Genomic DNA, 25192 nt, shown 5'->3' with positions numbered 1-25192 from the left:
CGAATAGTGGGATTGACCGTCACATTATAACGCCCCACGGCTGAAAGAGCGAACTCGCATGAGGTCACAAAACTACATTGTTGTGTATGTCAGCCTCACATATCAGCTTGAGGGGAGACTAGGTAGGACTATCATTAAAAGCTGTCATCATGAAGCGTAACTCCTTCTTCTCTTCTTCCCATTATTACGACCTGTTATACAGATCATCACTATTTATCCGTACATGACGCCTATGCATCTACTTCCCCTCAATTTTCCAATTCGCTCCTCCGCCTATATTTTGTATAGAATTATTTTGGGGTTAAAACACCGTGATTGATTATGATGTAAAACCAATATAATGATTCTCTTTGATTTTGATGCGTTTTTTATATGTCATATTATTATTGTAAACCGTGTTATGTTTATCATTAACTTTAATTTCAATTGGACTGATGAGTCTTTCACAGTAAATATTACTATCTACTTAAATATACGTCTTTTACTTCATTTTCAACTTAACTGTTATATTTAGATTGTCTTCAGGAGCTATTCCATCATAAGGGTTTATTTTAGAAATTGCTTTTACATGCCAAATTAGTATAATGTCTAAATCAATAATTCTCAAGCTGAGGTCGCGCCATCCCTGGCGGCGCAGTATGTATTTTGGGGTGGGGTGTGAGTGGTTCACAAAAATAACATAATAAATACCACACATACATCTATACTAATATGTAAGAAATATTCTCATAAAATTTACGTTATGCATTCTTACAAATATGTTTGTTTGAACCTGTGGTGCGCTAGGATTTTCTAATATTTAGTGATAATGGCGAATTGGATTTTAATTTTAACTGTAAATGTACAAACGGGTGTGCATGGGTGGGGCGTTAAGTATCACAGACAAGTATCAAAAATTTGAGAACTACTGGTTTAAATAATTTACGTAGTTATCAGGGTCTTACTTCGTTCTGTTTAATTTGTGATATTGATACTATGGAATTTTTTTATCAACACGATTAAAGTTTTTTAATATAGTTAATTTATTATTAGAAATGTTAGTAGTTTTATAGTGATAATAATTTTACAAACTGTGCTTTGAAATCCGTAATGGTTTAATTAAAAGAAATATGATAAAAAGCATATGTGATCTAACGTTATTGTTATAATTAATATTAGGCTTAGAGATATTTATTTCTTAAATAATAACTGAATAGTGTTGCCACCTAGTGAGAGAAATGGTGTTTTCTTTCTTGTCATAACACTGTTGTGGAAGTGGTTTGAGGCGTTAGTGTGGCTGCCTGCAGTTGTGGCACGACTGAGGGTTTGTGTAGTGCTGTGCAGTCTGTGTTTTTTACGACAAATTTCTCTTATAAGTTCTATATAACTTTAAAAACTGACCATACCCAATGTCGGATTATGGCAAGCGCTAAGTCTGGCGTGCACGTTGTGCAGCTGAAACCAATATGTGTGCCGAAAAGTCTGCAAGATGGGAACAAATTCATCAAATGGGATGATGTGAGTAGACTGTTTCAGCAAGCATGGTTACAACTTACATAGTCACTAAACTCGCAACTTACGCAAGCGTTAACCTACTGTAATTTCAAATAATGTTACATTGATTATTAAACTGTTTGAGTTTGTGAGTAACATTTGTATATTAATGTTTAGATTAGTAAGTTCCCGTGTCTGTGTTGGAGTTTAACGATAATGTTACTTTTAATTTTGAACTTAGTTATAAATAAATAAATAATTGCCTTAGGTCGGTAAGCTGTAATATTACCGTAGACTTTTAAAATAAAAATGAGCTTATGCCGGCGGAGTTTACTTTTATTTTTGAAGTATTTCTTGGGTTTTAGAGTGTTTAAATTGTGGTAATTTAGATAAGCCTTAGGTGATTTCAAACCATTAGACATTAGTTTTACTTGTAGTTACATTTACTGAAGATGGATTTAATATTTTCAAAGATATAGGCGATTAGTTATATATACTATATTTCTGTTTCATCAGAATGTTCATTAATAAGAAGGTTTATGATAAAACTAAAAATATTTTAAACTGAAGTAAGATCATTTTGCAGGTACCTAATGCCTTGAATGTCTTTTTTTCGACAGTTATGAAAATCTACTAAGAGTTCAAAACATGTGGATTAGAAATATTTCGTAAAGCAGATTTAAAAGATTGAATATGTGTTTATATGTGTGTGTGTGTGTGTGTGCGCGCGCGCGCGCTAATGTCTTGGTCAAACTTTTCTTTAATTACTGTTATAAAATTTGTAATTATTTGAAGTTTCCCAGTAAATAACTGTACATAGAAACTTAGGCATACAGCTATAGCCTAGGTGTGATTCATGTTTGAGCTTGCGTTTTAAAAATTTACTTCTCTTCGTTGTTTGAAAAAACTACAATTTTTAATCTTTTTGAGTGTGTTCCCTAGCCGAGTTACATTTTAAGTGAATTTCTTGTTTATTCATCCTTGATTTTTCTTTTTATACTATAATATATGTGCATTTACTGTTATGTACATTTTGTTTTCTTTGTGTTAAGCCTTAAGTTGTAGAAAAACTATTTGTTTTGCATGTGAAGCTTGTGGTAAACGTGGCAGATATTTTTAAAATCATCATTTACAGTTCTAATTTCTTTCTTATATTGTTATCCTGAATATATATTGAAATTTTATTAGCCAAATTGTATATGGCATGTTTGGTTTGCGTGAGTTTTACAAAAAATAACATAGAGAATTTATAGTTAACAACTTACGTGTTCATTGTTAGAACTACAATTTAAATATCTATGCAAGGCTTCATAATCATAGTTGATCTCTTTCGTCTTAGTGGATGAATGTAAACACTACATTTAAGAAACTATTAATAATGAATAGATTTACATCGAATTATATACATTATTTATTCCATCGCCGTGACTGCAGCTGTTAAAATATTTTAGAGATGATTCCATCTCGTATGGAAGCATTATGGTGGAAACACATAGTAACATAGGTCATATCGATGAAAATTAAACTGTTGTTTTAAGGTAGCGTAACGCCATAAGGCATCCAAACTTTAAAGTTGTTTTTTATTATCGTGAGAGAAATATACATTAAATTTATATTTAAGCTAGTTCTATTGAAAATGTTGTGGGATGTTTTTTTTATTATTCGGTAAAATGAATAATACAAAGTCAACTTAGCCCACATTTTTTTCTTTGATCACAGTTTCTACGCTTTGTACAAGTTCCACATAACTAACGATAGGCCTAACTTCGTAAACAAATAACGACTCGCCGTCAATTCCACTTGCAAATTTTCTAATTCGTATAGAATAATCAAGTAACAAACTAACCTAGTCTCACCTAACACGTATTTTAAATATTTTCTTAAGCATTCAGTTTCAGCAAAATGCCAGTATTATGCTAACGCGCTCATAACGTAATATTAAAAGCTACCTTTTGTTAAAACAATATGTAAAGTAAAACAAAAAACACACCACTCACTTCTTGGATTGCTAAGTTCCTTGAACAGTCGTATTGTGCATAGGAAACAGAGTTCATTAAGCTTAAACTTTCACAATTAACAAAATTAATATAAAAAATATAGACGTTACAACCTAAATTTTGATTAACTAAAAATCTTTCTTTATTGTACAGTTACCAAATCTCCTTTGTGGTTTTCTTTACTGTGGCTTATAGTATGAAGATGGGGTGACCTCTTGACCTTTATCAACATTTGCTGTCTAGTTACTGGGGTTTTTTCATCAGATACATGGCTGAGAGAATCAACTGGTGGCTTCATCCCTGGTAATACTTTGAAAGTGATGTTCATAGGAAACTGACTCTTCAGTAGGTTGGTTTACCCCTAGTAAATTCTTATCTGAAGCTCGCCACTTGGCCATTCTCTAATCAGTGTACTTTCAGAGGTGATCAGAATGGATGACATTTGGCTTAAACTGCCTGTCATTCTAGAGATTATAAATTACATCATTGATATTATTGAGTATAGCATAGTATCCTTCTCAATATCTTATTAACTTTGGAGATTGCCTTGTCTCATGGCACATTTACCATGTTTTTATGATGTAATCCTGTCTTATCAGCATTTACATTTATTGCAACATTTTATCTTGTCATTAGCTTTTTTAAATCTTTCTCATGTAAAGTCATGTATAGCATGAGTGGTGATCCTTAGTTTGTCTGCATATCTGTTTCAGACTAGCGAGTGACAGTCTTTAGGGTGTGAGTACAAGAAGGTCTTTGGGTTCTTCCCCAAACATCAGTGATGCTGGTATGTTGTCTTTAGCTTTGTATCATTGTTCAATAACTCAGTAGTAGGAGTGGAAAATCTTCATCCCACTTTCTGATGTTCATTCACATGAATTGATTTAAAGATGCATAGTTGTAACTATGCCATTCCATAGATATGATGTGTTTCTGCAAACTTGTCTGCTAATTTCTTTAATTTGATGAGGTAGTGATGTTGCTGGAGTTGTCTAGGAAGGTCCTACGTTAATTGATGGCACAGCATTAGTGGTAATTGGTATGGACCAGATGGATTCTGTCACTCTATGTTTCATATTTATTGGTGTTTGAGGTTGGAATCCTTAAGTGATTGCAAACTGTGAGGTAACACTAACTCAAAGTTTACGTCACTGAACTAAGTAGCTGACTCAATAATCAATCAACAATCTAACAGAGTCTTGCTTATCAGACATTTAATGTTGTTCAAATCTTTTCCTAAACTCTCATAAAAATTCTAGTCTTTAGGTCACGTGTTCATAATATGATGTTAAAAACTCCCTTAGTAAAAAATAATACATCTAAATTTAAAGAAGAACGACATAAATCCATTACATTATCATTAGATAGTTACAGTATAGGTAACATCATGTAATGTGGAGGACGTGAGAATCAAGAGATAAGTTGTCAAGGCTGCAAGTTGGTAACAACCTACTGATCAAGATTACAAACCAACCTCATGACAAAAGTTAATAACCAACCTTGACCAATACAATTTTTAAATAAATTTAACTTAACATAAACTGTTAAAAATATTTTAACATTTTTAGTAGTAGGATTTCAAATAGATACAATGATACTTTTAGACTTCTAGATTTTATGGTTATTGCATGTACTGATATTAAGATATTAACTTTTATCAATACAGAACTTAAAAAAGCTTGTTTCTAAATTTTTTGCATGGCTGAAATATGATACTTGTACTTGTTGATTTTTCTTTCCATGGGAGAGTGATTAGATTTATATAAAGTAATCTGTTAAACTTTTTGATATGCCTAAATGCAAACTTGTACTTTGTTGTATTAGTCTGAATTATTTTGGATATATGGATGTGAAAAACTATCCACTTTAAATAATCTGTCTTATATTTAATATGAGAAGGTTAGTAATAGATTTGAAAATTAGATATCTAGTTTATCTTTTGGAAACCGACATTGTACACCCAGACTTGTTTATAAACAAAAATATTTTTCCTTCAAATTGTTAACTTGTAAAATAGTCCTCCTAATTGTAATAAACTAATCAAAGTTAGTGTTTCTGGTTATTACTATTTTCGATTATTCAAACTATCCAGGTAATTGAAATTTTGCCATTATGATTTCTCATTATTATTTTGGATTAATTCAAGGTTGTGCAGCTTAATTGATTAGTGTCATGATTTATGAAAGAATCAATTAATGAAAATTAGTATTTCTGATTATTCTTTTGTTTATTATCCCAACTGTCCAAGTCTCATGTGAATAATCAATCGGCCAAATGGAATCAATTAATTAGTGACAGTAAATTCTACTAATCAACCAGCTATAATCTACATGTAGTTGTAAAAGTTACATTAATATTGTGTTTGGTATTTACTGTGTGAAAATAATGATTGACTTCAATAGACAAATAACCTTCTGTCATCTTTTTTGTCATTATTTCAAATCTAAGTATTAGTATTTATTATGGAATCTACAGTGTACAGTTCTACAAAACCTTTGCCAAATAAAAATTGATGTACTAACTAGCTAGGTAACAAAAAAAAAAGGCCACCAAATTATCTTTCAACCACCCAGATATAACACAAATATTTTTGATGACTTCTGTCTTAACAATAATGATATATAATTAGATCAAAACAGTAGAAGACTCTTAGTTAGATATACATCTGTGATGTTAAAACAAAAAGTTTTAACCAGAAAAATGATGGTTGCCGAGAAGTATGGGTGGGTTCCACGGTAAACAAACCGAGAAACAGATGGTGACCGCTGTGTTTTGATAAAGCTACCAAAAAGCTAAAATATCACACCTATACTGTTTTTGTCTCTAATATTAAGTGTCATTGCTATTTAAGAAAACATTTGTTCTGTGTTTGAAAGGCATAATGTATACAAGAATCTGCATTAAAATTTATTAATTATACAACTCTCTGAACATTTTATGCATTTAAACTCAAAGTTTGGATTCTAAAACTAACATCAAACTTATGTAGAAAGTAGTTCCAATATTATGAAAAAAGCATTAAAAAGTGAATTATTCTTATTTTAAAATTTATAGATGAAAACGTAAGGTATGTATATGTGGTATGATATTTATAATAACTATTGTAAGAAAGATGTTTAAACTTTCATTGTTTTAAACATTAATGGAAGATTTTGATTGTAAAAAAATATATAATTCTGTGTAGGTGCAGTTGTTTGTACATTTTTGTTTTCAAATAATGAATATCTAGCTGTCAAGGAATAAATACTTTGCTCTGACATTGCTTAGTTTTTAAAATATTTGTTTGTTTTTTGCACAAAACATAGTAGGTAGATGACCTAGGATCATCTCAACCAAACATGAAATATGGTGTTTTCTGTCTATAAGTTCATGTGACCAGTTTTTGAAAGGACCCAAGCTAGCTGAATACATCATCTCCTTTAAGAAACCATTCTACACATGTAGTTTTGTCTGAGAACAAGTCTATATCTAGGCCTGCAAAGCTTTTAGCAGTGACATTTCAGTTCAAATTGCTTTTAGAAGACAAATAGGCACACTCCAATGTCATCATAATTTTGAACACCTAAATCAAATCTTTCCTAATTCTCTTATGTTATGAAGATAAAACCTTCTTATACCAAATTAAGTTTCATAATTCGTGTCTTTGAAACTAGGAATGTTCTGTTGTAGTCAGTCTCCTTTTCCAACAAGTCAAAATGCTCTTTTCAGAAAGGCTATAAAAACTAAATGCAATATTCTGGGTAAAGTAATACAAAAATTTTTAAAGAGCAAGAATTTCATCTCCACTCTTAAAAAAAAATGTCTAAGTGTCATTATCTTGTTAACATTTTTTTATAATAACCAAATACCTGCTAAAATATTTTAGTTATACAAATAATTCCAGATATTTTTAAAATTAGCAGGAAATGATTTGTGACATTTTACATATTTGATTAGTTTTTACAAATACTAAGTTGTCATGTGATTTTAACTATTGCAATGTATCTCTTTTTTTCTATCTTTCCACCCTGTACTCAGTTGTGTTGCATTTTGTGGTATATTATTGATTGTCTCTTATCTTAATGTTTTCTCTAGTATTATTTTACCAGATGAAACATGATAAAATTCAAAGCATCAATTTTAAATCACTTGATTGCAATGCAATCAGGTCATTGAAATGCTTCTCCTTGTAACATTTGCATAACAAACAAAATTTGTTCAATTCATTTATCTGTGGGCACAAATTGTTGGAAATATTTAGTTGTGCAATGATTTTAGTTCTTGATGTTTCAATCTTTGTGATAAAACTATATAGACAACTTCATAAATTTTAGATGATGATTTTTATTATTGTAATTTACATAAATTTTTAAAGCTTTTTTAAAATTGTAAATTGCCAGTATTTCTTGTGTAAGAAAAAAAAAGATTCCTCTCTAGACTCTTATTTGAAAATGTGTTCTTATGAACAAACATTCTTCATGGATATTAAGGGTAATTAGGTGTTTTTATTTAAAAAAAAACACTGTGCTGAAATTAATAGTTCATAGTTTTTTCAGAATACACATTTTATATCTTATATAAATTGACAACTTATTGTATGCATTGTAACTTGAAGCTTTCTGAAGTTATTGGAAAATTAAGAACATTTCAACAACACTCGCATCTCATTTGCTAGCACTTGGTGTAACTACTGTGACTATCAGTAACCTCAAACAAATGTATGATGCCCCTAATGGACAATACTTTTCTCTCTCTCATTTGTGTACCTATACTTTTAGATAAAATTTATATTTAAGGTGTTTTTTTTTCAGCTATAGGCATGAATAATTTAATTTCTGAATTTTCTTACCTTGATAAGTTGTAGATGAAAATACATATTTTTTGCTAGGTTTTTGAAAAAACTTTTGTTTGTTTGACTTTTTGATTGCTGGTACAATAATTAAGTACACAAAACCTAGGCTAAAACATAATGTTATGCTTAAGTTCTGTGTACTTGATAGTTGTTGCACTAGTGATTGATAGAAATACACAATTTTCAGAAAAATTTACTGAAAAGCTGTGATTTCCTCAAATACAAGCATGAATGTTGTTAATTTGTGTAAAACATACTTGAGGTTTTATTCCTCTAACTCAAAAGGTTCATTGAGGGGGGAGATAGATGACCTCATCTGTCCCTCCATTTGATAACTAGAGTTCTAAAGATATTTTAATCAACCTTCACAGGTCACTTCCTTTAGGGCTGGGGAAGAATCTTATTGACACTGGAGTTAAAAGGCTAAATGTTAAAGTCACCATTTAAAAAAAGAAATAGAAATTTGGTTTCTGAGTAAAAGAAAACCTAAACCTAAAATACACATTGTACCAAAACAAACAAAAAGTTAATGGTTAGGAAGATCAGCAACTCTACTGATGGCTGTTTATTAGTAAAACATTTGTAGTTTCTAAGTACCAGATCTTTCATTGTTATAAAGACATTGTGAATATTGATTAATTCTATTCTATTTGTTTACTTTACCTTTTGATTTTTATTGGTGGAAATTTTATAAATAAATTTAAAAACAAACAAACAAAATCATTTCCTTCTCTATAGTAGTTTAGTTTTAATTGTAGGATTATTTTCATACAGATTTCTAATACAGTTAAAATAAAGAATGAAACATCTTATCCTTTTCAAAATGAACTGTTCAAATACATGTTTTTTGCATAAGTTATATTTAGATGTAAGAAAAAAAAAGATTTAAAAACAAAATCAACATTGGGAGATTTAATCCTGATATGTAAATGTATAAAGTATTTATAGGTCATTGAATGTTACAGTTTTCCTGAATTTTTAAAACTTAATTACAGGCTAAAGCTTGTCTCGTATCTGTAATAAGAAAGTTGTATGTAGAGTAAGTTAAGTGCAACTTTATATTGCCTTGGTTTTTTTTTATTGGTTTTTTTTAAGTTACAGTAATTGATGATTAGTTACATGGATTATGCAAAAAAGGAGTTCAATGTTCCCTAGTTGTTATTTACCATAAAAGCAAAGTAATTGAAATTGGTGGATTTTGTATTGCCTTAGATTATTTTAATGATATTTTAAATGACTAAGGTATTTTTAGCCTCATGGGCTTTGTGATAAGAGTTTAGTACTCACAGCACGTCATTGTTTATAACAACCAGATAATTGAGATTGTATGTTTACCTATTGTATGCAAACTATTATTATCATCTTTTAAGTTAGTAAGATTACAATTAACTGGTTTTCTTTGTGTTTATAAGGTGTGAATTAACAACCCCGTAAAGTTCATTCTTGTATTTTATTGATATGTGTAGGTGTTAAAAAATACAGGTTTGTTTGGCTACATTGCTAGAACTATTTAAGGCATAGAAACTGATTTGGTTGTTATCACTCGGATAGCTGCCTTTAACACATGGTAATAATGTACTAGTGACTTAAGAGGTACATCTACTAGATGTAAAAGAAGAAAAATTAGGGAATTGAAACTGTGTGACAATACCCATTTGTCAAAGTAGTGTGTTCTCATGTATTTTCATAAAACAATGCTTTTTTCCATTCTAGATAAAAAATTAATTGAATTAGGACATCAAGGATAAGTTAAGAGCAAATATTATTACTTTTTGCAAAATTTACTTTTATTGTTGCATATGAAAAACAGATCTATTAGAAAGCTTGTGTGTCAGATTCATATGGCATCCTATTAAAGTGTATATTTTCGAAGCAACAAAGTAAGTCAACAGAGTAGCTGTTTTATTTCAATCAATATTTCTTTATTATAAAGTGAATCTAGTGTTATCTCTTAATTGCATGGATCTCTCTATATTTGGTTTGATAATAATAGTTTAATTTGTTTAGATGTTTTAGGAGTCAAGATTCTGGTCTGTTATGTGTAATGATACATTGGATGGTTTAGATTTTATATTTTCATTAGACATAGTTGTATGGATATTACATAAAAATAATAACCAGTTATTGACTCTAGTTAATATTGATTTCTTCTTTTTATCATGATGATCTGTTAATAATAAAGTCACTCAACAGTCATTAAGTTTATGAATAAAACTTAACTCAGTAAAACTAGAAGATTTGAGTCATTAGCGTACATCATTAGGGGAAGTTCTTAAAGTTAACACTAGAGTAGAGGCTTGTATTTGGAATTTCAAGTGTAAACTAAGAAGCAGCATTTAAGTCTTTGCTTTTAGTATTCTGTAACTTAGTGTCCTACTTTTAAGAGATCAACTCAGGTGTAAAAGGTATTTGATTCTAGAAACTTGGGCCTGAATAAACACTTGGATTTAAATGTGGCACTTTTGTATTGGTTAAAAGCTTAAAATAATGCAGCTACTTCAGCAGGTTAGGAAATTAGTGTTACTTTGCGTAAAAAGTCTGTTAGATTTCTAGTCAAATGGGATTAGCAACTTTTTCTTGAAGTTACTAATGACTAGTTTTTTTTTTATAAAGTGTTATAGTACCTCCTTGTTTTTAACAGGGACCACCTAGACATAAATTCTCTGTTTTTTTTTTTTAATAATAAACAGTTTTTAACATTTAACAATAACTGTTTGTAAGCCCAGTTGTGGGAGAACTGAAAAACGTTAAAAGTAAATCATCCAATAGTGCTAACCAAAAAGTGTTACTCAGAACGTCTGAAATAAGGTGAAATTTATTTATTATATTTTATTTTTATTCAAACAATCCTAATTAAACCAAAAATATATGTGCTTTATAGCATCTGTTTGTTCAACCTGTTTTTTGTATGTGAATTTCCTAGAATTATGATGTCAGATATCCTATAAACTGTAAATTTGTGTTTAACATTTGTAACTATTATTTACACTTTTTACTTTTGAAATATTTATGTTTTTATGAATTTATTCTATAAAAATTTAAAACTCGTACAACTTAATGGCCAGGTGTGTATAACTGTTTAAAGTCTAAAATTATAACCAAGTTTCTGAAATATTTAAACATCATTGTGTTATAGTAAATTTATTTTATATGTGGCATACATTAATGAGGTAGGTTCATATAGCTACACCTGCATGTTCAAAACAGCAGGTGCATTTGTAGATAATAGTTGTGTAGTAGATGGTGAATAAAACTTGGTTCACCTGGCAACTTACACAGAGTTTATGTATATACAAATAGGCCACCAGGGTTTCCAGTGGTCAGGGGTAAAAATAAAATCTTAATGAGAAAAAAATTCACGAAATCTTGATATTTTATGAATGATTAGTGAACTGTACGGAATGGTTAGTTGTGCACACTTTTGTTCCAATCACGATAGTTTGTGAGTATCATATGTGTACAATATTTTATACGTATAATTGGTATATTTATACAAAGGTATATTTTAAAAATATTTAAATTATTACTGTAGTACATCCAAAGACTGCAGGATTAGTCAGTTTATTAAATGGGATGATGAAAGACCATTGGAAATAATTTTGGTCAGGAAAAATTGTTTAAAAGTCTAGGAATACTTGGGAGACTTCACTTTGTTTTATGACTAGGAACCTTGATGGTACTGCATTGTTTATCTGCTAGAAAACTTGAAATAGATAAATTTCTTCAAATCTTATTGTTATTGGTTGCAAAATTAATTATGTTAAACAATATTTTTAGACTTTTAAGTCATAAAGGGTTTTGTTGTTATTTCATTTGAATAAGGTACTTGTCTGACTGATCATCTGGGTGTTCAACTGTGAGACCAAATGTCAGATAGTATTTTCATGCATCTTTAAACATTACCTATAAAAATTACATTCACACTCTTTAAAAGAAAATATCATTTCCATTTTTTTGGAATCTATGATATTTAAGGTTAATCTGGCTCTGAGTTACAAGATTAATTCAGTTAAAACTGTTAACTTGTGCATATTTGTGTCTAAAACTTTGATGGTACAAGTAGTGTGAATATCTTTAGGGTGGTCATTATTTGCAGATAAAAGTTCAGGTTAAAAATTCTAAAGCTCTCACCCCCTAGTTTTGTTTCATTGCATAAAACAAACTATTAACTGCCCAACTTCACTCATTTTGGACCATATATAGAGGTTCATAAATGAGGTTGAAGTTCTAGACTACAGTGGTTTCATACTGTATATATATATATTATCTATTATAAAGGATTTGTTTCAAGTATATTATTATTTTATTGCATGTACAATGGTATAATTACATGATTTTGAACTGTCTATAGTGCCTTCCCGTAGTCTCCTGTGAGCTTCCTTGACTCAGGGTCAAAATCCAGATGGACTTTCAAAACACCTAAACATGTCTGTTGTGTTCTTTGTGATGAAATCTTCATTGAATATGTTCTCTGATTTCCTGATATTTAGTTGAATGCACTTTGAAGTTCATGATTCATCCAATTCTTCCTTCTCATTTAGTGTCTTTACCATTGCAGATTTTGTCTTTATGGCTACAGCTGAATTAAATAATGCCAAACTAATGAACTTCTCATTGAGATGCCATAAATGTCCAGCAAATTCTGGACAGGAAGATTTTGAATGAGAAGAATTCACCTTATTATACTTAACAAGACATTGTAAGAAGTTAAGATCATTGCAAGGAGTAGAAATGGCATCATGAGTAGTGAACTATGTCCTAATATAGACTCAAACAATAAAAATACAGATGTCTTCCTTTGTAATGGCCATTGAGCTTAAACTATCCCAGAAATCAGATATTGTGGGCATATAATTGCTTTGATTACCCATCATGAATGATGCAGTGCTTTGGGTGCTATAAATTGCATTTCATGAGGAGGGATGCTACCAAGAAAGGTTATGGCTAGTACAAGATTCTCTTGATAATTGTCTTTAGGTTGCCTGATGTGAAGTTGTCTTATAGCATACTTACTCTATGGCTTCTACTACTTTATCATGGCCAGCTGCAATTTCATAACTGCTGGAATTTATTGGTAATTGCAATATTTAGACCAGAGGAAAGCCCCATACAGTTTTTTAAAACATATTCTAAGACAAGTTCTAAGATATGTTGCTGACATGCCAAATATAGAAGATTCTTGTTTAATCTTTGTTATAACACTTCACATGCTTTATTTTCATGATTATTGTAGCTTGCTGTTGTGCCAAAGTTAACTACCTTTACACAATCAGTGATTCCCCACTCTTCCAGCAAACATGCCACATCAGAAGCTTGAGCCTCTCTAGTGTTAGAAATCAAATTTCGAACACCTAGGAGTTGGTTTATTCCTGCTTCATACAAGATCACTGAGAGATGATCATTTGTTCTTTCTGAGAAGTAAAAAGTGACAGCATAGATTATTTATGAACATTTTTGAACATTCTTAATAAATTGGGATACTCTGGAATATTTCAGAATGTGCTATTATGCTCCATAATAATATGCTAGAACATTACAGAATAAACCAGAGCCTTTCAGAAATTATTTAGAATATTCTGGCATGTTCTAGAATATTCAGAATATGAAGATATTATGCAACTTGCAAGGTAAAATTTCAACTGCCTTGAGCTACTCCTAAACATTATTCAATATGATTAAAACTTGGTGTGAGTTAAATATTTATACATTGGAACAAAATTCGGTGGTGAGTGTGCTGTAAATCAAACTTTCAAAAATAAGGACTTCTTTTTTTGTACATCTCTTTGGATGAAATCTGCTAAAGAATATTAACAATAACTCAACTAAGCCGTACAGCAATTAAGCATGGAAACTGAAACCAAAAATTGACAGTTTTCATATGTTGTGTGTCAATAGTTAGGGCTTTGGTTATACACATTTTATGTAAATATACTTATATATGTATATATTCATGTCTAGGTGCTTGATTTTGTGCATGTTAGGATAAGGCTTATGACAAGATTTAGATGTTTTATTCTTTTTAATTTTATCTCCATAGAAAACAATGTACCAATTATGCTACTTAGAAGTACATTCATGCTGAAGGATACAGAGCACTAGTCTGTCTATATATCTATCTGTCTAGATATACATTTGTGTTATTTTTTTTCTTCTTGTATTTATCTCCAATAACCTTTAACAGTATGTTAAAATAGTTAGATAACCAACATTCTTTTGATCTGTTAGCTGTCACTGTTCTTTTAAATGGGACTTCCAACTGTTATGTGCAGTATAAGGAAAAATAAGAATCAATTGATAGGCTATGGAAACATCACTAATGTTATTAAATTAATATTAAAAACAACTTTGAGGGTAAAATAAAACTTAACATTTCTATGTCAAGTAAAATAAATCTTTCATCTGGTTATTAGCTGTATGTCTATATAGAAATTCACTACATTAAGTAAAATAAATCTTTCCTTTGGTTATTAGCTGTATTTTTCTACAGGAATTCACTACATCAAGTGAAATAAATCTTTCCTTTGGTTATTAGCTGTATGTCTATACAGGAATTCACTACATTAAGTAAAATAAATCTTTCATCTGGTTATTAGCTGTATGTTTATATAGGAATTCACTACATTAAGTAAAATAAATCTTTCATCTGGTTATTAGCTGTATGTCTATATAGGAATTCACTACATCAAGTGAAATAAATCTTTTATCTGGTTATTAGCTGTATGTCTATATAGGAATTCACTACATTAAGTAAAATAAATCTTTCATCTGGTTATTAGCTGTATGTCTATATAGGAATTCACTACATCAAGTGAAATAAATCTTTCATCTGGTTATTAGCTGTATGTCTATATAGGAATTCACTACATCAAGTGAAATAAATCTTTCCTTTGGTTATTAGCTGTATTTTTCTACAGGAATTCACTACATTAAGTAAAATAAATCTTTTCTTTGGTTATTAGCTGTACGTCTATATAAGAATTCACAGTCTTTTATTTGTTTAGCATTAATTAATTGTTTGGTTATGTGAATTGTTTTTATTATTTACAAATTTATACAAGTTTCCCTTGGATTCTCCAAACATTGGTAATACTGTCTGTCTATGGTTATTATACTATTTCTTTAAAGCATATTTATCTGTGTGAGACAATCTTTATTCTTGTATGTTACAGTAAGAATAGCTTACATTTAATTATCATTCCTTTTGAGACGAATGATTTGAAAAGTGTTTAATTAATTCAAAACGAGGTTCAGTCTGAGATTTGTAATGTCTCAAAGGAATGACATAGAGAGGGTTTTACTATTTATAGCTTAATTATCACTATATCGCTGCTATGAACAATAATTATGTACAATTTGCCAAAAAGAGATCTAAAACTAAATATTGCAATATAGAAGGTATCTCTGCTAAGTTCCTTTAAATTATATTAATCACCACACAGGTAACGAAAGTGATTAATTACATGCGAGAAAACATACAATGTACCAACATTAACTAAGCGAAAAACATGCTAATTATCTTGAATAAATTAGTGTAAACTGTGTTTCCTGGTTAATATATTCGCAAAGATAGAAACAATGTCTAGGGGGAGCAGTTGTCAACACTATAAACATTCCAATTTCGTTCTTATTTTCTCAATATCAAATAACAGTTTTATTCTTTACAGAAAAAGAAAGTAGGTTGATTTAACCTGTGTTGTTTAGAGGCTGCGGAAAGAAGCGAACGTCAGACTCCCAAACCGAGGAATATCCATTGCAATTACCTTCTCGAGAAATTATAGGGTAATTTTCGGGTTTCTGGATTGGAATGAGAAAAATTAAAAGCTGGTGCATTTCTTTGTGTTGCGGTAATGACACATAAAAATGTATGCACATTATAATGCATAATATTCTTAGTAAATAGTTTAATTTAATGTTAATGACTGTAGGTATACTAGCTGTTAAACATTGGCTTTGATGCGTTTGTACCCTTGTAGTGACTTTCTTAATGTAATGCCGTGCCATCAAAGTGATAATTTGTGTTTAATATTTCAAGGTTAACGTAGTTTATGGCGAAGGATTTTTGGAGAAATTATTTCTATGGTTCTATAGATACATATATGTCATATGAAAGAACGGAAAGGAGGAATTTGCATGAAGCTAAAAACGCAACAATACCAACGCTACTTAGAAGAACTTGTAGTATAAGGTTATAATGAGCCCAAAGCATGGGTTATGTAGAAGGACATTTCATTTCGTTCAAGTATGTGTGTGTGTATGTAATACAGTGTTGTTCGTCTGTTTGGTTTATTGACGTCACAAGGTGTTGTTGAGGGGGTTGTTTGAGGAACTCAGATGGATCTTCTCCACATAGATCGATTGTAAATGGATAAGCAATGTGACGAACGGTTCGAGTTTGGCAGTTTATTTCAATTTTACCTACGTGAAGCCGACGCCAAATGAAAGTGACGTTTAACCCTGCGCGTAGCACTGGTGCCTTTGCTAATCGCCCGTATTCAATAAACCAAAATGACGAATGATGCACACGCATATCATCCCCATTAAATCAATGCAATAAATGCCGCTCCTGTACATTTGCCATTATTATATACAGAAGAAAATATACCAGCTCCCTGAGTGTGAGCGAAAAGTTATTTTGACAGAGCATTGAATATAAGAGGTCTAGACAAATGAAATTTAAACGTAACTTTAAATTTTCGATGTTTTTTTGTTGCATTTTCTTCATTTTATTAAAGCTGTGAAACATTGTTATCAATATTTTACAGAATACTTGAAACCATAACCTAAATAAAAAACAATTTTAACTTGACTTCCTTAAATATATAGTACAGTAGTGCTTTTATGTGCGTTACAGGTTATTTGTTAGCACCAGATACTTCAGTAATTGAATTACCATAGCCTTTGTGTGCCTAATATGTGCTTTTACGTATGGACGTCCGGAAATAATGTTCACAAATTTATTAACACGAGTAAACAAATTTGTTATTATTTAGACGCCCTGTACTTCATGTCACGAAATGCCTAGCACTGTGGATGGTGGTTTTTAAAAAGAATGAACGGCTTTTAAAACACCGTTGCACAGTTTTAAGCAACGAGAATAGAATTTTGATTGAATAAAATAGGTTTTTATCGTGGTTCATGTATTTGATGTATTATATAGTAAGCACATATATTTTTAAGTGAGCAACGTGGACAATCGGTGATATTAGTGAAACATTTCGCTCTCTTCTTCGTTTCTTTATAAATGTAATTAAGTGATAGTAAATAACTCTGTAAATATGTAGCGTAAATTTTGGTTACAATTATTTTTTATAATCACCCACAAAGACAATTAGTAAAGTAATATAGCTTTTCACAACACAGAGATACTATTTGTACTAAAATATGTAGAAGCTAAAGATAAACCAAAACAGAGCTTTGAACTGCAAAAACAATTTAATAGAAAATAATTATGTTAGGAAACAATTCAGCAGGACGTTTTTCGAGTATAAATAAAATAATATTACTTTATACTGATACAGATTATATCAGATTATGCCATCAGATTATACTGCATCTCCACAGAGACGGATAGTGAACGGTTGAAATTATGTAATGATGTCATTGCATGCTTTGAGGGTTTTGTAGCATTCCGGTTTGTCAGTTTTTGAATACAACAGCTCGAGCGTTTTATGGGAACAAACTAACGATTTAATATCTTTATTAATCAATTTCAAAATTCTCGGTTACTTAACAAAGGCAAAAAATTCCCATCTCCAAAAACACGCGCCCCCGAGTGGTACAGCGGTATGTCTGCGGAGTTACAACGCTAGAAACCGAGTTTCGATACCCGTGGTGGGCAGAGCACAGATAGCCCATTGTGTAGCTTTGGGCTTAACTACAAGCAAACAAACCCAAAAATACGCTTTTGTAATATTGAAATTCAAGGTAATTTTGAATGCCATTGTACCTTTCCCTCTCCAAGGGTTAGCGGGTAACTTCTGGGCTTTTACCGCTCAAATTTAGGGTTCGATCCCTGTGGTAAATACAGCGCGTAATGGAGAACTTGGCATGAAGCTAAAAAACAAACGAAGAAATAACAATACTAGTAATTTTAAATAACTTGTAGTATAAGGTTATAGTGGTTACTTTAGAAGGTGGCCTGGTAGTTAAGGCGCCCGACTTGCAATATGAGGGCCGCGTGTTCGAATCCCCGTCATCGAACATGCTCGACATTTCAGCCGTGGGGTGCGTGATAATGTAATGGTCAATGTCACTATTCGTTGGTAAATGAGTAGCCAGAGATTTTGCGGTGGGTGTTGTTATTTAACTGCTTTCCTTCTAGTCTGTCGCTGTTAAATTGGGGTTTGTTTATAATTAGGCACAAAGCTACACAATGGGCTATCTATGCTCTGCCCACCACAGGTATCGAAACCCGGTTTCTAGCGCTGTAAGTCCGCAGACATATCACTGTGTCATTGGGGGGCGTTAAATTAGGGACGGTTAGCTCAGATAGTTCTCGTGTAGCTTTGCACGAAATTCAAAACAAATACAAACCTTAGAAGGACATTTGATTTCGCTCAAAATTTTATTGCGCTGAAAGAAACGTAACGAACGATATTCCTTGTATAGTAGAGATTCATTGAAGCTTACGTTTATTCTAGATTTCAGTGAACGAAAACTTGATTACTCGAAATATAAATCAGTTAAGGGTTAAGATTCTTACGAATAATTAAGTCAACCTGTGATAACTTCATTAGTCAGTTTGTTTGTTTTGTTGGACTTTGGATATCTTGTTATACATAAATGTATATAAGAAAATAGCTTTCTAAAGAAGATAACTAGAATAGCTGTCTTTCTTATTCATTAAACATTTGTTCATTTAAAAACTACCCAAAATCTTAATTTTCAGATGGATATTTGAAAGTGAATTCTCATTTTTGCAAGTTTGTTAAATTTCTGTTAAATTCATTTGAACGTTTATTGGTTGGTAAATGGATAAACGATACCGAATAAAGTTCTTTGTATGTGTGGAGACGTCTGTTGAAAAACAACAGTTTTCCGTATCCTACAGAGACTACAGAAACTACAGTTTAGTTTACCTTCTTTTTTTTTCTTTTTAAGACGCGTAATAATTGGTGACACAAAGTTTATTAAAGATAACTTTCAAGGAAAAACAACAACATCAAAACAGAAGTACCAAATTTGGTTCATTTGTAAACAATTACTATTCACTAGTATAAACATATACTTAATGGCTAGTCAAATACCAAGTTGTCCTGATCAAATATGTATATATATTCATACTACTTGAAATTTGCTAGGGTTACTTTTCAAAATGACTGTCATGAGTAATAGATGGCGTATAACCAACTTATTGTTAGATAATTTTTTTTTACTTGTTCTCAAACACTGTAGTCATTTATTTCCACCTGGTCTTTACGTAACTGAAAAGAGGATACCTTAAAAATGGAATATTTTAGGTATATGGGAGTATTTTTTTTAGTTGATCAGAAAATACGTAAATATTATCTTTAGCATACTATCCACATGTTTCTGATGAGCCTTTGGATACTGATGTGTGACATGTAGTTCCATTCCTCAATAAGGTTGTTACCCAGCTCATTAAAAGTCGCGGGCTGGACAGGGAATGTTAATAGAGCATGGTGAAAAGAAAGAAATTGCAGATATTTTAAAATTAATGTGTTGTCTGAAATCGGTTTGAGATCGAGCGGCCACTCAATGAGGACAGTATTCTAGCTTTGAAGAAACTGTTCCAAGAACCGATCGCGATTTAGGGGGGCGTTATCATTCATAAGGACGAATAGCGCCAGTATATGTTTTCTCAAATCTGCAACTCACAGCTGAAAAAAAAAAGCCATCCCAGCACACATTGCAACTGATGCTACACCTCAGAACATCGCAGAGCCATCACCACATAGCATTCACCAAGTTCGACAAACCTGGTCTTACCCATGAAGAGAGCTGTTGTCCAGTCTGAACCTGTTTAAGCCAGGTGGTCTTGATACGTATCTTGACGTACTTGCTTGTTACCCTTGGTTAATGGGATCCTAATTCTGGCTGGTCGTGACCGTAAATTTGTTTTGAAAGTCCGAAAAGAAATTCTCTACTGCCTCAAACCTATATGAACAGGAATCTTGTCTTATGTTTGTCATCTTCGTTTGGCCATCACCATGTCGTCTCTTTGCTTCTCCGCGGATTCAAATATGGGAAACAACAATTTAAATCATATCAACGACCCAATGTTGACCCACGTGACAATTGTTTCAGATTTAATTTCCCTCTGACACGTGCTTGAGCAGTAACGATGTAAAACGTGAACACAAAAATTAAAGCATTGCAGAAATAAACCAAATGGCACAGAGCTAGCTTTCCATTTGACAAATATCTCATTATTGGAGAAACTTGTGACTCATGAAAACCAACTATAAATAGCCAGGAGTGAAAATTACTGTCGCATCACTTGAGTCTAAAGCCTACTGCTTTCCATAATCCTGATCGGTTTGGAAGGTAATCAATATTTGGTATTTGTTAGCAGTTATGCATTCCCCTGTTTCTTAAAAATGACCCGTACAACAAATGATTATATGAAATTTGGTTTCTTTGGAGAACAGCCATCTCATTACTGTCCAATTCTTCTTAGGAAGCTTTATAAAAAAAACAATAACAAACCATTAATGCTTTAGGTCTACGATTTTCAAGTCTATATGCAGACCAAAGGTACAAAGGATTATCAAAGCTGCATTGGAGGACTCGAAGAATTGGTGCGATTCCGCATTTTTCAGTTATCTTTGCCTTGAAAAATAAACAAACAAAAAGTGATTTCGAAGCTTGTGACTTTTTGGTTTGCAACATTTTTTACGAAGTTCAAAATCTATGTTTTATTTTCATGTTAACAGTACTAAAATGTATGTTCAGCTTCATTGGGTTGGGGTTTTCTCTTTGTAAACAAAACTTTCACTGTTCGAAGAAGGTGTTGGTACTGATTGGCTTGAGTGTGATTTTGAAGCTTGCTGCTGATATAAACTCTCTTTCGAGCTAGTTTTTTGTAGCTGCCATGGAGAACTTTGAATACTTATGTTTTCGAGTACGTTAATTCTAGATTGTTTGTTTTGTTGAATTTCGCGCAAAACTATTCGAGTACTTTCTGCACTGGCCGCCTCTAATTTATGAGTGGTAGATTAAAGGAGTGGCAGCTAGTCAACATCACCAAGAGTCAATTCTCGGGCTACTCTTTACCAACGCAAAGTGGGATTGGTCATAACATTATAACACTCCATGGCTGAAATGGCGAACATGTTTGACGGGACTCGAACTTGCGACGTACAGCTTGCGAATCGAGCTCCCTAATCATCAAACCATGCCTAACTTCAAAGGTTTGCTTATTTGTTTTAACGCAAAATGCATAATGAGATATCAGCGCTTCATCGAACCATAGATTTTAGAATTGTAAGTTCCTAAACCTACCCCTGACCTACTGGAGGACTTTATTCAAGAATGTTTAACAATCTCGCTGTATGAATATTTTTCTTGTTTGGAAAGTTACACATCCTCTAGCCACTGAACAAATATTTGAGACATTTTACAAGCCCCGTTCGACACTTAGCGCCAGGTTTTTACATTTCGTGGCTCCAGAAATCTAATTTAAATATAAAATCGTGAGCTTTACGCTTGCAAAAAACATAAATTACTATCCCAAGGCTACTGTTTTTACTACTTCCTCTTAAGTTGTGTTGGATGCATCACTCTCGTGGAGTGACACACTGTTTTATGATAGGCGTTAATCCAAGGAAACCTAAATTATATATATATGATTTAGATACTGAATTATATTTGCGATTTCTGACTTGTATAAAACGAGATCGCAATATATATACTTACTAGTACTAATTTAGTCATACGTATATACATTAATATTTAATATCGGTTTTCTCTTATAGCTCTGTAATAATCTGAACTGAAAGAGCTTCGTATTAATTGTATTTTTGATATAATTTTCTTGTTAATATATATATAGATATTCTGTTATATTTACTAGAGGACAGGAAGCTATAATACTCTAATTACTTTTTATTTATTCTTTTCGATTGGACGGTATGATATGCGATATTAGTATCATTAGAGTATTTAGTAGAGGTTTTTTTTAGTTATTTATGTGCTTTGAAAGCGACTGGCTATCTTCTTTTTACGTTTCTTCAACTAGTAGTTGATCAGCTATAACCAATATTTACATCGACTTAGATTTTGCGTTTTGTTCTAATATCTAAACTCTCGCGTCATTTTATAGCTGACCTTATAATTGTGTTTCGGTGTATCGATTGATGAAGACAACATATTCGCTCTTTGGCGCCATAAGGGTTGGCTGGTGCTCAATTTCAGTACTGACTTCTTGCGTGGATGGAGGTTGGTAGAATTACTCTTACTGGGGTTCCGGCACCAGCTTTAAAAATATTTAGAAGTTATGGAAATTATTACGAAAATTAAAAGGATTTTGTAATAATAACCCTGGTTCATGCAGTAACGAAACATAATAACAGCATCATGTATTGACTGCCATTAACACCTGCATTGTTATTATTATTTTATCTTGTGTATTTTAGTGTACAAAATACCTTTACATGAAATAGTGACGAAACGTTGTTTTGACTTGTAGAAATACACCCAAAAGGTGGAGTTTGATAAAGACTTGAATCGTCTATATTCGGTATAGCATGATAGCGTACGTATGACGTCAATGTATTTCAATAAAACAGTTTCCTGCAGACTCTCACAACATTATGAAGGAATTCGCTTAGATTTAGAGTGATTGGCATTTAGTCATAGTTGATGTATGCACTGAAGACTGAAAAATAAGCATTTGACGAGTCATCTATAAGTTAGTAAAATGTATTACAAAATGTATTTTTAATTGTATATCCTTTCACTGTTTTACGGCTTTTAAAGTAACGATAGTTAAACTGTCAGTTAATTTTGTTCTCCTAAGAGATCACCAGTTAAACACAGTTAATTTTGAACTCCAAAGAAATCCTCAGGTAAAGTGTCAGTTAATTTTGTACTCCAAAGAAATCCTCAGGTAAAGTGCCAGTTAATTTTGTGCTCCAAAGAAACCACCAGATAAAATGTCAGTTAATTTTGCACTCGAAATAAACCATCAGATAATGTGTGCTCCAAAGAAACCACCATGTAAACATCGTCAGTTAATTTTATACTCCGACTGTTTGTTTCAGGGTGTTTAAGCGCAAATCTACACAACAGGCTCTTTGCACTTTGCATACAAGTATCGAGACCTGGTTTTAGTGTATAAATCCTCAAGCGTTCTGCTAAGCCACTTGGGGGAGGGGGGCATTGTGCTCTAAATATGTCATCAGGTAAATATTGTCAATTAATTTTGCACTTCATTTGAAGGGAGAAACGATAATAAGAGGAGAGTATTTATGTAGTTAATGTAACATTTCGGCTAGACATTCTGCTTTGAGACGCGATGAAGATTGTTTGACGTATTAGAAATATTAACTACATAATTCAAAAATGGCCACCCCGGGATTTCAAGAGGGTGGTCGGAACACAAAATTCGATGCCACATTCGGATTCAGCGACTTACTCTTAGATTCCCATCATGCGAAGATATTTTGTGGTGGGGGTGGGGAGCTACGCCATATAGTTAAGGACAGCTGTAGGCCATCCTAAGTCAGCCTGCTAATTTTTGTCCTACTAACTCTAGAAGTGTGGGAGGAGTTAGCTTGACATACATATAAAGCTACAATCTGAATTAATATACGATTATCTCTAGTTTAGGTGACATCGCTGTCGGATGTAATCCGTAAAGGGGAGTAAAGAATGGGCTGATAACTGTCGAGTGTCATCTGTAAAGGGGAGTAAAGAATGAGTTTATACTTCTCTTGAGTGTCATCTGTAAAGGAAAATTGAAGTGAATTGGTTGTTTTTCTGACAAGTGTCATTTATGAAGAAAAATAAAGCAGGAGTGATATCTGTTGAGTGTCATCATAAGAAAAGAATAAAGCCTCAGCTGACTCCTGTTATTTTCTTTTATTGTCCTTTCCATTTTCTGCTTTCTTCGTTAATCGTTCAACCTGTGAGTTATACGTGATGTATGATAACTTACAAAATACGTTTCTCTTTGTTTTGTTTTTACTGATTTAATGTAACGAATTAATGGTACTCGACAGATGAGACGATTACGAATTATTTGCAACTGTACAGGGGGTTGGTCATTGGATCGCTCAACGTGCAGGTTATACCTGATGTACAATAACTCATAAAACACTATTTTTGTACGCTTTTCATAACTAATATCACGTATTAATGGTACTAGAATGTTTACGGGTTATTTTGACTTTTACAGAGGGTTGGTACATTATAGTGAAACGTTTTTGGAAGTCACATGACAACCACAGCCACTATAAAGTTGCGGTTGAACGGAATATTCAGAACTACATTTTGACATTGACGTTTTGTAGATAGTATGATGCCATTTTTGGGAAAGGTATATAACAGATGGGGGGATTTAGAACTTCCAAGACGGGGATATCCCTTGTATCTAATGGAATATGGATCAATTTGGGTACTAGGATCAATCAGAAAGGGACCTGCAACAAGTTCTTCCCCAGCCATAGCAAGAAAAGTGTGGCGTCTTGTTACAATTGAGAACCCATAAACACATACAGTCAGCGGTAAAAGCTGTCTACATGCCCTTGGCAGCAGTATGCAATATAACAAAGAAGGATCTCCGCTTATAGTAACACAAGTTACTCCCACCAAGGGCAAAAACAAACAAACAGCCGTAGATAACTGTATGAACGTACCTATAGAGGTAAAAATGATGGTGCGCGATGACACTAAACGAACGGTATGTGTGTCTTTATAACTCTAACAC

The 25192-nt window shown here is 32.1% G+C and overlaps 1 protein-coding gene across 1 annotated transcript in view; it reads left to right on the top strand.

The window, feature by feature from the left end:
• Positions 1-1272: 1272 nt before the first annotated feature.
• LOC106458585 (1-phosphatidylinositol 4,5-bisphosphate phosphodiesterase beta-1-like) overlaps positions 1273-25192 on the top strand; it is a 140963-nt gene continuing 117043 nt past the window's right edge. Inside the window, exon 1 of the mRNA XM_013918105.2 lies at positions 1273-1497. Coding sequence (XP_013773559.2) covers positions 1399-1497 — 99 coding nt within the window. The 5' untranslated portion in view covers positions 1273-1398. The remainder of the gene's footprint in view (positions 1498-25192) is intronic.

This window comes from Limulus polyphemus, unplaced genomic scaffold (genome assembly GCF_000517525.1).
Source record: "Limulus polyphemus unplaced genomic scaffold, Limulus_polyphemus-2.1.2 Scaffold489, whole genome shotgun sequence".
NCBI classification, from domain to species: Eukaryota; Metazoa; Arthropoda; class Merostomata; order Xiphosura; family Limulidae; genus Limulus; species Limulus polyphemus.
The sequence above is the reverse complement of the archived record's forward strand: the minus strand, read 5'-3'. Positions and strand labels throughout refer to the sequence as shown.